The 13,359-nt window shown below is 38.1% G+C and overlaps 1 protein-coding gene across 2 annotated transcripts in view; it reads right to left on the reverse strand.

The window, feature by feature from the left end:
• The window catches only part of LOC140316729 (CUB and sushi domain-containing protein 3-like), a 241,286-nt gene that overhangs the window by 100,511 nt on the left and 127,416 nt on the right, over positions 1–13,359 (reverse strand). For both annotated transcript variants that reach the window (XM_072394678.1, XM_072394677.1), the window contains 3 exons: positions 5,351–5,464; positions 4,630–4,725; positions 4,070–4,273 (listed from right to left, as the gene is read on the reverse strand). In XM_072394678.1, coding sequence (XP_072250779.1) covers positions 4,070–4,273; positions 4,630–4,725; positions 5,351–5,464 — 414 coding nt within the window. The remainder of the gene's footprint in view (positions 1–4,069; positions 4,274–4,629; positions 4,726–5,350; positions 5,465–13,359) is intronic.

Genomic DNA, 13,359 nt, shown 5'->3' on the forward strand with positions numbered 1-13,359 from the left:
TGTATCCCTTCTGCCCTGTGAGGAAGAGCGAGGTAGTGTGGCTAGGGACAGATTTCCCTTCTGGATCTGTTGCCTTTGTGATCCCACCTTAGATAAGTAGAAGAAAATGGATGGATGGATCTGTGCCACATTTCCTTGCCACATCATCATTAACTTTAACATCATCATTAACTTTTGTGGTATTTTTATTTACTTCTTTGAATTACTATTATTATTATATTATATATTAATACTATACCCTATTTTACCAATATGGTTTATATAATATGATTTAAGCTCCATGATGCAACATGATAAAACACACAGTCGAATGGGGTCAAACGAGGTCAAGGAAAGGTGCTTAGAAGACAATAAGGTACACATTTTTGGACAATTACATTGCTTGGTCTTCCAGACAAAATTTCTTCTCTAAATGAATCTAGATGAGGAACTGAGGAAATGGGTAGATAAAAACACTTTGCCATCTTCCAACCTCCTCCTGCTTTGTGGGAATTGGTTAATTTAATCTAATCTTACGCAGCAGCTCAGAATAGCATTAAAATTTGCATTGAAATTCGCAGTAAACTTGGAGTTTGCCGAGTAATTTAGGTCTGAGACCTTAAAAGTTAAGCATGCTCAAAATCTCTTGGAGTACACTAACTTTCACGTTTCCCTTTTTCACTGTAAATGTTGAAAAAAACATTTTTAATTTCTCTTTATTTCACGGTAATTTTTGTTGGTCAGCCATAACATGACCTAATATAGAGGGTGCTCTCCTCGTCTGAAGATCTGAGGGTGTTCTAGAGTGTTCCAGAACCTTAGCAAAGGACTATTTGGGCCCTGTGGGTTGTGGGGATGGTCTTCGTGTATCCAGCTTGCTTCCCTTGGATGCAATCAGATTAGTATCTGGAGATTTTAGAGGTCAGGGGAACACCTTCAGGCTCTTTGATATGCTTTTTAGCCTTTCCTAAGCTGTTTTTGCAAGGCTCAGTGCTGTCCCTGTGTGGAAAGCTGCTCATTAGGAGAGTGGTGTTGCCATACTGCATGGTGGTGGAGGTGTAATGTAAATCTAATGTATCTATCTTCTCAACATTTAAACACAGAAGCAGGCACGCTTGAGAGCTTAACTGTAGCAGTATGTGAAAAAAAGATCCTAATTATGGAAATCCGGTGAGTATAATTAAAAGAAGAAAAAGCCGTTAAATGAAAACTATCTGTATGCTGTAGGTTTACTGTTTCTGAGTGGTAAATAATGAGAATTTACATCAATTATGTTCCACTACAACATAAATACTTGTCTTCTTGTTCAGAAAAAATGCGAACAAAATATTAATCAAACAAAGATTGTCCAACCTGGTAGTAATTTCCACTTCCATTTCTGAGACTTTATCAAACATACTGACCTCATGAGCAGCACTCTGGTCTGACCCTTCCACACTCCCCCAGACTGAGACACTTTAATTGGTCTAGCGAGGCTCTTTCTAAACAAGAATCCACAGTTTAAAAACAAGCACTGTGTGACTCCGTTTACTTGTTGACACCTTCGAACAAGTGTTTAAGCCAACTGTGAATTCCACAGTGTGGGTATACCGCGTATGAATCATAGCAATCTGTGAGCTTATGTAATACTGGCAGTGATGTTTTTTTTTTTTTTACATTTGAAAACAATGTGGTATTTGTACAAGATGCTGTTGCCGTTCTTTCGGTTGATCGGGGACAAGCCAACAACTTTCAATATAAGACCTTTTGAATACGACGTATCCACTCAGACAAGGCTTATTAAATCATGAGTAAATGTCGTGTAAACTAATTCAACAGCTTTGTATTTGTGAGACACTGAACAAGTGTTGCACAATGAACCAGGTAAATCTCAGCAGGAGGAGGAAATGTGTCTTACACTGTCACATCCCATAAAGTGCATTTGTATAATTAAGCATTGTGTTTTTTTTCTCAAGCTTCCATGAAACTTTATCTATTATTTGAAACAAGTACACTGTTGCTGAAGGAAATGCTGCAGCCACCTTCAATCTCCAGATAGATTCACTGTGTTTAAAATGGAGCTGAGTGTGCCACTGCTATTCCCTTACCACTTGGCAGGGAACTTAGATGAACCCTGGGCTAAAAATCTCCTGCACTCACTGTCTTAAACTATTTGCTGCCTGCCACAAGGCCTTATTTCAAAGGTTTTGCCTTACATCAGACACAGCTCTGCATCCACCAAAAGCAGGGATGTGGCTGTCTAAGTGAAACTTTGCATGTCCCACTAAATAAACATTAGCATGTACAAAGAGAGAAAATCTGTTCTTGCGTATGAATGTGATTTGTGTATCTACATGCTGGTATGTTTTTCTTCAATCACACAAAGCTCAGAATGTTCGAGCCAGGCACCCGTGTAGAGAGAGATACTGATCCCCAAAGTGCTTTTTCACCATTAAATATACCCATCAGATTCAGTTAACCAGCAGTTTTGAAGATTAAATATTTTATGTTAAACAAAACGTGCTGCTTTTCATCCATGACAATGATCAAGAAATATATGTTGTGTTATGTTGTAATATCACCAGCACCAATACAACAAATGTCCCCACAGAAAAAGCACAGCATGAGCAGTAGGTCTGCAGAACAGCAGCATCAAAAGCATGACTCAGGCACTGTATTTAACTGTAGGTTACAAACAAACAAGGTCAAGCAAAAAAAGCTTCTTCTTTTTTTATTCTTTCTATTGTTTTGCATTAAAATAAGTGTAATGGGTTGCAGCGACATCTACAGGGAAAATTGCAGATTGCAGCGAAATAGCTCTTCAACCCTCCAAGTGTATAGAATAAACCCAGGTAGCCGGCAGCATAAGCCCACCCGAGTGTGTTTTTTTTGTTTTTTTTCCTCTGGGCTACTTCAGGAATATGGCAGTGCACAATAATTACTTCATTAACATAATTCTATAGAAACAGAAATATACATACATAGTTTAGATTTTTAAATTGCATTAAGCCTATAAAGTGCACAAGATTTGATGGTGTAGTATTATGAAAAAGACTGCTTTAAAAGGCAAATGGCTGAGATTGCACATAACCTCCCCAAAAAAATAACAGAGCAATTTTGAGTTGTTGTGATAATAAAGCTAAATTAAATGTTTTCTCTGTCCACTTGGTAGCAGCATAAATAAACTGAATACAAGATGAACTTTAAAGTGTGTGTGCTTAGTTCGGTGCCAAATAAGTAGTAGACAATAGGTTTACAAGAGCTTCAGTAGAGTGGTTGGGCAGGTAAGAAATATAAGTTTTTTATAGAGCTCAGTAAGGCTGAAGTGAACAGTAAATTCAGAAAACCATTATCTGTAAGTCTGTCCTTTTCACACTCTAACTTTTAAAAGTGTGATAAAACCTGAATCATAGCTGCAATAACCTGCAGTTTCTCGAACTCTCACAGTGCAAAGAATCAGTTAGTGATTCTGAATTCCTTACTTAATACAAGAATGTGCATAGCTGCGTGCCTCTTTGTGACCACATGGGCAAGAAACAGGGTGCAGTCAGATGTAGCGTTAGCTGCATACATGTATTGAACTATCATCATATTAACACTTTTTTTCTTTTCTTTTTTAATGAATCATTGTGGTGTGAGCTTTCTAAATGTACAAATATTACGATTGAAACTAAGAGGTTTGCACTGTTGCAAAGAAAGCATTGTGTTGGTGTCGGTGCGCTCTGAGACCAATTTCTAAATGTTTACATTATTTTTACAGACAAAGACAAAAAAAACACAACTCAACATTTTGCAATTCTCAGTCCATCAGCGGTTGCCTAACAACTAATAGTAAAACAGAACAAAACTCCATCTAATCTAGTACCAACTGATATACTGCTTATGTAGGAAATGTATGTGGCACTTTGTAGAACTTTTTGTCCAACCCTCAATTTTCTTGTGTGATCTGTCAAGATCAGAAATAGGTGGCTTTTTTGCAATTGCTGACAGATATTTCATGACAAGGAAAAGAAAAGGAAAACAGACACCAACTGTGTTTGCGCACCTGCTCCACCTGTCTGTTAGCGCATACAGGGGGTGCAGCAAGGGCTTGGGGGATGAGGATGCTTACCGACACATGTGGGCCCAGTGCCGTTCCACTGGGCCAGGGCATTGGGCACGGCCTCACACCTGATGGCGTTGGAGCCGTGCAGCGTGTAGCCTGGATTGCATTCAAACAGAACCACCATGCCAATGCCAAAGTCATTCCCTATCCGCTTTCCAAACCGGGGCTCGGGGACTGAGCTACACTGAGAGGCGCTTGTCCGAGGGACAGCTAGGGATAAAAGAGGAGGTAGCAAGAGACAGAGAAAGAAAGATAAAGGGTTGTGGGTGTGTTAGGCAGACAGACAACAGGGAGAAGGAGAGATGGCAAGACAAAGGAGGCAGAATGATACAGCAAAGCTCTTGTGGATCTTCCTGTACATCATTAGTCAGCCTCATCTGCTGTGCCAGGACAAGCTATTTGATTCCACATCATTCTGCCGCTAAGTCATGCCCAGCCACAACCAGAGGTACTCTGCTTCACAACCCTTTATGTGATTAAGCCAAGGCTATCTGCAAGACTGAAAGCACTCAATTCATGAATTAAATGTGTATATCTGACAATATCTTTAAAAACAACAACCTTACCTTGATAAACAAAATGAAATCCCTTGGCTGTTTCTGTTCCATTTGTAGTGAACTTAATTGTTATCTTGTTTCCTGAACTCAAGGGGAGTGTCTCGCCTAAATTATAAAATCAAAGGAGACAATCAGGAGACTATTTTTAGATTGTGCTGTTTACAAATGGACATTTTAGGGTAACACACATTCACAAAAATTCACAAATGATTAACATAATGCAGAAAAATGCCATTTTTATACTGAAAAGAACAACATGCTGAAGTTGTTCATATGCACTTTGCAATGTGATTTGTGAAATTTGGAGTGTGACCCAATCAACAGGATATTCAGGGTGTTAAAGGCTGGGAATTATGGATTTAACGAGTCTAATGAGTTTTGTGTTGCTCTTTAACAAGTTATGAGAGAAAAAAGATAATAGCTGCTATGTTTTTGTTATTTTCATAAGGATTTGAAAAATGTATTCAGTTGCAAACTAAATGTAATTTTATAACAACATTAAGGAACAGTGAGAAAGAAGGAAAAAAACTAAACTTTTATCGACAGCAACAAGAAGCTACCAAAGTTCTAGATTGAGTGTTCTATGAAAAGGTTTATCCGATCTGAAATGGGTTGATAAGCAAAACAATGACCTATCAAGCTACAGTGCAACTCATACCTATGAGCTAGTTGTACAGGTAAAAAGAAAATACCAGGACTCTGACTCAGGGTCAGAGAGTTATGTTTTTACCTGAGTGTGATCCATAGATGGACGAGAGAAGGGCTGAATCTGTTGAGGTTCCATCATAGATCTCGACCACATCAGTGGGAAGAGTCTGAAACACCACAAACTGGCCAAAGAGGACTGCAAAGAAAGTCACGTCAGGAAAGAAAAAGCAAATGACAATGAGTTACATCAAAAGGTGGTGATGAGCTTGAGCTAATCAAAATATTTTTCATCAACACTAAGTCCCTTTCACTTTTCACTGATGGCACTTATTGGTAAGCAGGTAAAAAAAAACAAAAAAATCAAATAGTCACAGCCTTTAAATGTTTAAAGAGTGTGCTGCATTGACAAATCTACCAAACCTGAAACACAGTGGCTAAAATTGCACATTTATGATGAAGTCAGTTAAATTTTAATGATCATTAATGTGCTAGGAAGCGTTAATGACTGCAGTAAAAATTGTCGCTGCTTTTTTTTTACTTTTTTTGTGCAATATTGTTCTGGATAGTAGCTTTTTATAGGTCACTGTCTCCTAAAGCAAAGTCCCACCTGCTCCCTATTGTAAACCTTTCTGTGACATTTTATGAACAAGCAATAATTAGGTATTCTTTTAAATTTTGTATCTTTCTTTGGCATTTAACATATGAAGAATAACCTTGTTCTGGGCAAAAACGAATGCAATTTTAGTTTTTAGTTTTTAGAAGACCAAAAATCTGAGAAACTAAACCTGCTGGATATCAGGAAGCATCCAAAATCTGAGCTGTACCTTAAAAGCAATGGGAAGACTGTGTTTTCGTTGTGATATAAGAGGGTTAGAACGACATCAGCATCTAAACAGACCAATGTGACGTTTGCAGGTAAATTTATGTGCTGCAGTTGACCAGCTAATTTGCTCTCCGACCCCCAAACTAATATTTGCTCTGCTCTTTTCCTCTGTGGCTGTTTGGTTGCTCATTGAACAAGCTAATTTGCAAGGACAAGACAGAGATAATGTTTGTTAGTCCAAAAAGAAGGAAATTAATTTCTATAAGTGTGATAATCTGCCTAAGATAGAAGGCTGTTGTTACAAGCATATGCAAATGTGCTCTAAATTGAGGCAATTTCTACCGTTTGTTTTCAATCTAGACAAATGGAAAACTAACACCATTCTGATGGATTAATGCCAGAAAAAGGGTGTCAGAAAAAAATGATAAAGAGATTTCTCCTGTTTACTTTTGGTATAATTTGCAGATATGTATAAAATGCTTTCAGTTGAACCTTTTATGAGGTCTATCTTACTAATTTGCAAAAAAGCAATCACAGAATCCAGTGGTGTATAAATGAATACCAATGAATACCAATCTGGAATTCTGAAAAGTGAGTCACTTTTTTTTTTTGGGGGGGGGGGGGGGGGTCGAGTCTCTGTCGATTATAATCTTTGATTTAACTAAACTGTTGACTGAATGAAACGACACATTAGAACATCACTGTTCTATGCAGTGAAGATGAGAGTTCAAATAAAGTCCGACATAAATATTTTACCAGTGAAGCATTCCTCATTATATCAATAAAGTTTCTGTATGCACGCAAAGTATTAATTCTAAAATTACAGCCTCATTCTCGCCCTTTGATTAACAGAGTGAGCTTCATATTCTTCGTGCACTTCCCATTTCTCCCGCTCCCTCTTCTGCCACTCACCACTCTCATTGCATTATCACAATAAGCTGATTTATTTTTTTTGTGCATTCCATGGGGGCGTGCTAATTAGTGCCTTCACAATGCTTTCCAAACATGAGCAAATATTTGCCAAAAAACAGCCACATCATCTTGTCAGCTACATGAACTCTGAAATTCATGTTACCAGATAGCACCATACACTGTGCCATTTCTGCCCATAGGAAAAACAAGCAAACCACGCCTGCATCACTCACTGTGGGCTCTGATATATGTTGAGATAGAAGCCAGGTTTGCTAATAATAAAATTACATTTTAATGGCAAACATGCTTTAAAACTGAATAATATTTGTCATTTTCAAGACAATGGAAATGTTTTTCCCACTCCCACGATGTGGGTGATATCAAAAGCAAGCACCTTTAAGAGAAAAAATACCATAATCAATAATCCACATCTTTGATGGAGAAAATATGAGGAATTCATTTGAAATACATTCAGATTTTCAACAGCTGCGTTGGTCTGAGACAGATAATTACTAAACAGCTAAATCCAAAGTTCTTAAATATGTGTGCCTTCTACAAGCCAGTCTTTCAGAATATGTTGTTGCTTTATCAGTTTTATGACTAGAATTCTAGATATGATTGACCTTGAACAAAGTCATCTATTCCCACTTAAAAAGAGATCATGGAAAACCTCTGAGGTGTCAGGTTTTCCCTCTCCCATCAGCTGCAGTCAGAATTTTGAGTGTCTTCTGAAATAGAAAATAAGTAAAATTTGTATTTTTTCAACCTCAATCAAAAATTCAGATTTGCACCAACCCACCTGGATTGATTTAGATCTTAATAAAATTCCACAAGTTATTCCACAGTCAGTCTTTAGCACTCTTTGAGGCAAAACCTGAGGCCAAAAATGACCTCTAAATTATTCTTGTAGCCATCTAAGGTTCCATTTACCTATAAACTTTAGCAATGGCAGGTTGCAGATGTTTTTAGCAGCATTTAGGTCAGAAATCATATCTGGACAGTTTAAAAAAGACAACATTTTTCTTTTTACTTATCCTTCTTAGATGTGAGCATTCAGCAATGTTGCTGAAAGATCTCCACATCAAACCAAGTTTTGCTATTCTGTGTAATTGTTAATGTTCTGATTTCATTCATTACTTCTACATCTGCTTCATCATATGTATGGTCGTCAGAAATGAGATGGTGTGGAGCTTGGATGGGTTGGACAGGTTGCTGGTCCATCACAGACATAAAAAACGTGTGCTCAGAGTCACTCTTATGGACAATTTAGAATCACCAATTAACCGGACATAACTGTTTAGGGATAGTAGAAGGAAGCCGGAGTATCAAATGTGAACCCACACATGCAAAGGGTGAACATGCAAACTCCCCACTGAAATGCCCCAGCTGAAATTCAAACCTGTGAGGCGACAGAGCTAACCACCACATCACCATGCAGTCCTGTCCTGACTTAAAGGGGAACTCCGGTATTTTTTAACCTAGACCTTGCAACACAGTTTATTTACTCCGTGCTCTGTGCCAGTCAGCTATCTTCACACGTAGTTTGCTACTGATAGTTTTGTGCAACATGGCAGGAGATTTTTCAGATTTTGACGACATGGACGACAACTTTGAGAACGATGGACGTACTTACCGGAGTGAATGAGCTGTGCTGCAGTGGCGGGCATCGATGACGTCATTTCAGTAGACAAGAGTGTACAAAGCCCTCTATAAGCCCCCGATAGCCGGCAATAACAACAACATGGCAGCTCTGAACTACCAGTGCAATAGTACGCGTTAATTCATTCACTCGTCTTAAAGTATTGGTGAAATAAAGACCGATAATGCCTTATCTAGAGGCTGCATCGTCTATGGCTCCGTTCACTCTGTTATATGGATCTCAAGGAATCTAAATATCTTCCGAAGAATGCCGACTTTCACCAAACTGGTCTTGGTGAGTAGATAAACGTATTTCATGCCAGAAATAAGATCTAGGTTTAAAAATACCAGAGTTCCCCTTTAATCATATTTTTTATACTGCATATTCAATGCCTCTGGTACGAGAAGCAGCCACAAAGCATGGTATAACTGCCACTATATTTAACTGTAGGTTGTGTTTTCTTTTCCTTTTGGATTTCATTGCTAGCAAACAAAGTCATGACATTCACAAAGAGCCCTTGTTTGAAATTGTGTGCATTTCTTTCAATAGTGATGTCCTTGTTAACCTCTGTTAGTGGAGACCCGCTGGAGTCACTACACAGCAACTGGTGTGATGTAGGACCGCCACTCCAGATTATTACAATTCAGACTGAAAGTCCTTATATTTGTTTTCAGTGATGCTTTTTTTTTCTACACGGAATTTTACAGTCTTATCTCACTGAATATCTCAAATCAACTAACAGTAGAAACTGTAATGCTTCATATTAAATAAAGTAACAGTGACAGTGGAAACAGTGAAAACAGTGAAAAGTAAATTAAGATATTCTTCTCCAGCTGTTACACCCAGACATACAGGTATGCCAGAGCTGGGTCTGCCAACTGAAAAGCAATTTACAGTATGTCCTATTGCTGTCCAGTAATAGCTTCCTTCACTGTTTTAGCCACATCGCCCTGATTTAAAGCAACTTTAAAGAAGATTGTGAACCTTGTGAAAACTATGTGCTTCTCACTTGTTTTGAAGTACACCGACCTTTGTTATGCACATTCCCAGGCCTGAAACTGTCCTGGAACCTGTGGGGTCTGAAATATTGCAATTCACAACTTTGGTTTCCTGCCCAGAATCGACACTGTTAAGCTTTATGGTAGCACATAATGCACCAGCTACTACATAAAAACACACTTTTGCCTTAATAAATAAGGTAAGCCAAGACAATGCTATGAGAGAAACTTGGGACGAAGAGATAAAGAGTACAAGCAAGACAAGGGACAAGAATAATTATCAGATTGGATTTTACTGCCAGAGAGCTCAGAAAAAAAAACAGGGTTAACAGAGTTAGCTTCAGTGTAACTATCAGTAAGTAATAATTGATTAGCTCTCTTGTTCTGGTGCCTTTGACGTACCAAGGTCTGTCGGTTAAAATAACGACGTGCAGGTCTAAATTCTTGGAAAGAACACAAGAGTGATCAATTCTCTATCTGCTCTGTGTCAGTTGTAAATCAGAGGTGACTGAAGCTGTGGTTGATTTCTTGAATAAAACTAATGAAGCATGTTTTCATACTTCAGACATTTAAGTGCTCTGTCCTGACTGTTGGAAAATACACAACATTAATCTGTGTCATTTATCAGAAGTTTAAATAGAAGTTATAACCTTATCTTTATCACCATCTTCCTTACACACAATGCCTCAGTTAACCTCCTCAGTTCAGCTGCAGACTAGAATGAGAAAGGCTTTTTCGAGTAAAGATGTTTGGTCAGTTTTGGCAAATTTCACATTAAAACCTTTTCAAAATGCTCCGATATCTTGCAATATATATCTTACATGGCACTGTAATACCTATAATGCACATTATGTTTCACATGTATTGTTTTCACACACTCGTCACGTTCAGATCCTTCAAAATTCTAAATCAGATAAAGCTAAACATTACAGAAAAACTAGAACATTTTATTATTTTTTTGTCATTTCGAGGCCATGTTTATTCATCATTAATATCTTAGTATATAAAAATATGCAGTCTTATTCTTGTTAAGTCTTGTAACATTACCTACCTGGACTCATTACATATCTGGTGGCATCTGGAGGATTTTGTATTTTATTTTACTTTTGAGTATCACCGTGTCCAGTATGAAAACAAATTCATGCATAGTTGTGCATGCACACGGTCAAAATGAAGGTTTGTTGATGTAGGAGTAGCCACAGAAAAGAAAAAAAGAGCCAAATTCTCTAGTGATGCCTAAAAGGAAAAGCAAAAACTATAATAATGAAAGTCAGCGTATCGCCTTCCTTCTGCCAACGAATTACGGAGCATGTCACTGTCACCTTCATTTTCACAGCAGTGTGGACCTCCTCTGGCATGTAGACTGACATTACACCACTGTGAAACCATTTACAACAAAAGAAATCGAAAAAGTTCAAGAAACTGAGGCAAACTCAGCAATAAAACTGAGCAACTAAATAACCCCTAATAGCCACTGTAAGCACTGCTGCATCTCATGTTCCAAGAGACAGTGGTTTGAAATGACCACCCGGCAACCAAGCAAAAGATGGTATGAAGAAGAAAACGCTTTGGGTAAGTGTTACTGTCTCTATGTTTTTATAATAAGCCTTACCACCTTACCGTTTCAAAAAAACAGATCGAACATGCACACCAGCCAAAGACAAATGAAAGACAAAATAGTCCAAGAACGCAAGAAAAAGTACAAATGTCCACACACGCCCAAGAATTCGCAAAAAAAAGAAAGAAAAAAAAGTACACCCACACAAAGCTGCACATGAGACCCGTTTCTTTATCTGTTGAGAAGTGAGAATGCCCAAGGCTGAACCAGAGTCTGAATAAGAGACGATTTCACCTTGAGGGACAGCTCACTGCTGTGGTATTAGCATACTGACACTGTGCTATGTTGAATGAGTTGCACTTTGTAAAGACACACACACAAACACAAAAGCCCGCTCTCATAAGCAGTGTCGCTCATTTCTGCCTCTAATCCAAAATCAGCCATGCATGACTCCAATCTGCTCCTTTGCTGTAATCACGTCCAGATATTAAGTCAATAAATCATTGGAAACTTGTTACCTAATTTATGCAGGACAATGGTGAATTTGTTGTCCTCTGGGCCTTGTCATGGTAGTGTATTGTGATGAATTTGGACATGAACAAACATTTCCATGTCTACATCTTTACCTTGAATTATCCAAAAGCAGTTTAGCTACTTTAATCCCATTCCTCTCTTGATATTTTGGTCATTATACAAGTGAAATCCTGCTAATCATACAACTGTCCCTGCTGGGCACTGACAATGCAGGGAATGTACTGAACAGGTTGAGCCTTCTCTCAAGGCAATGGCAAACTATTGTCTAAGAAAGCATTTTTTTAGAAAGAGGCTGTGATGGTTTCAGTCATCCATGGTGTCGATCAGATATGAATCAAACAGAGACTGTTGATGGAATGGAATGATGGAAGTAAAAAAGCAAAAAGACATAGTTAACACTTACAATGAACCATATAGGAGTTCAACTTCGAAACAGCCTAAAGTTAAGGAATGGATTCAGCAGAGTGATGCATCCAACAAATAGTCCCTGAAGATACTTGTTCGCAGTGTGAAAAACCCATCCTACCACATCTCTAAGGTGCTCTACTGGCTTGGGATCTAAAGAAAGTGCAGGGAAGTGAAGTGAATTAAAATCAATGTCATGCTGCTGGAACTCTTCAGGGAGGATGAGTGCTTAGTGGTAAGGTTTGTTATCTGGCTGAAAGTATCCCTTTGAAAAAGTGCAGACTATAGCAATGTAGCAACGTGGCACTGGGTCAGCAAGTGTGTTGTGGTGAGTGGCACTAAGGAAAGCAATGTGGCCCAAAACAATGTTTCCATTGCATGTCACTGTTAAATACTGTGTGTACCTTGCATGTTGATTCCACTCAAATAGTTACCTCTGCTTTTACTCAACTCACTTGTGTAATGTAGCTCATATTTTTAAAGCTACACTGGTGGATGTAGTTGTTAATTTAGTTACATCAGTGCCACAATGCAATGCTAAACTTTTCCTTTTATGTGATAATATTGGTTTGCAACCAATGTATGGTTATTGTCAAAAGGTTAGGTGAGTGGGTGGGGGATGGTGCTAGTGTTGGTATATATCTTGTTATCTCTCCTTTAGCAGTATGTATACGGTAAAGATTACACGTGTTAAAAAAATCTCTCATGCTCATTATGCTGAACTTGAGGCCATGTGTCAAGTCTCAGCTTTAATCTGAGGCTTTAAGACTTCAGCCCTGCTAAAAAAAAATAATAATAAAAGCAGTCAATAGAATCTTGAGGCATATCAAAGGATTTGAGCAAACAAAATACTTGCACATGGCTCCAAATTCTCAGTTTCTGATAGACAAACCTGTGCATTACTGAGTCATAGCAGAGTCAACATCAGTGGTGGTTTTATTTTTATTCATCAGTCTATACATTTTTGTTCCACATCTCTAATCATTATCTGTATGTTTAAGTAAACTACATTATGACCTTTCTTGTGGCTGACTAGGTGCAAGCATCTTTGAGTGAATCACCGAGTCTAACAGTCAATTTGCCCTTTTCTAGTTTTCCTATTGTGCTCCTGTTACCTCAGAATATAATTTCAGAACAACAAAATTTTGTCCAAACCTAAATATTCCCTTTTTTGTGTGCATGGTAACCTCTTTACTAAGTCACCTGTATCACTATCTAAATG

This window comes from Leuresthes tenuis, unplaced genomic scaffold, assembly GCF_036924035.1.
Source record: "Leuresthes tenuis unplaced genomic scaffold, fLeuTen1.0.hap1 SCAF_10, whole genome shotgun sequence".
NCBI lineage: Eukaryota > Metazoa > Chordata > Actinopteri > Atheriniformes > Atherinopsidae > Leuresthes > Leuresthes tenuis.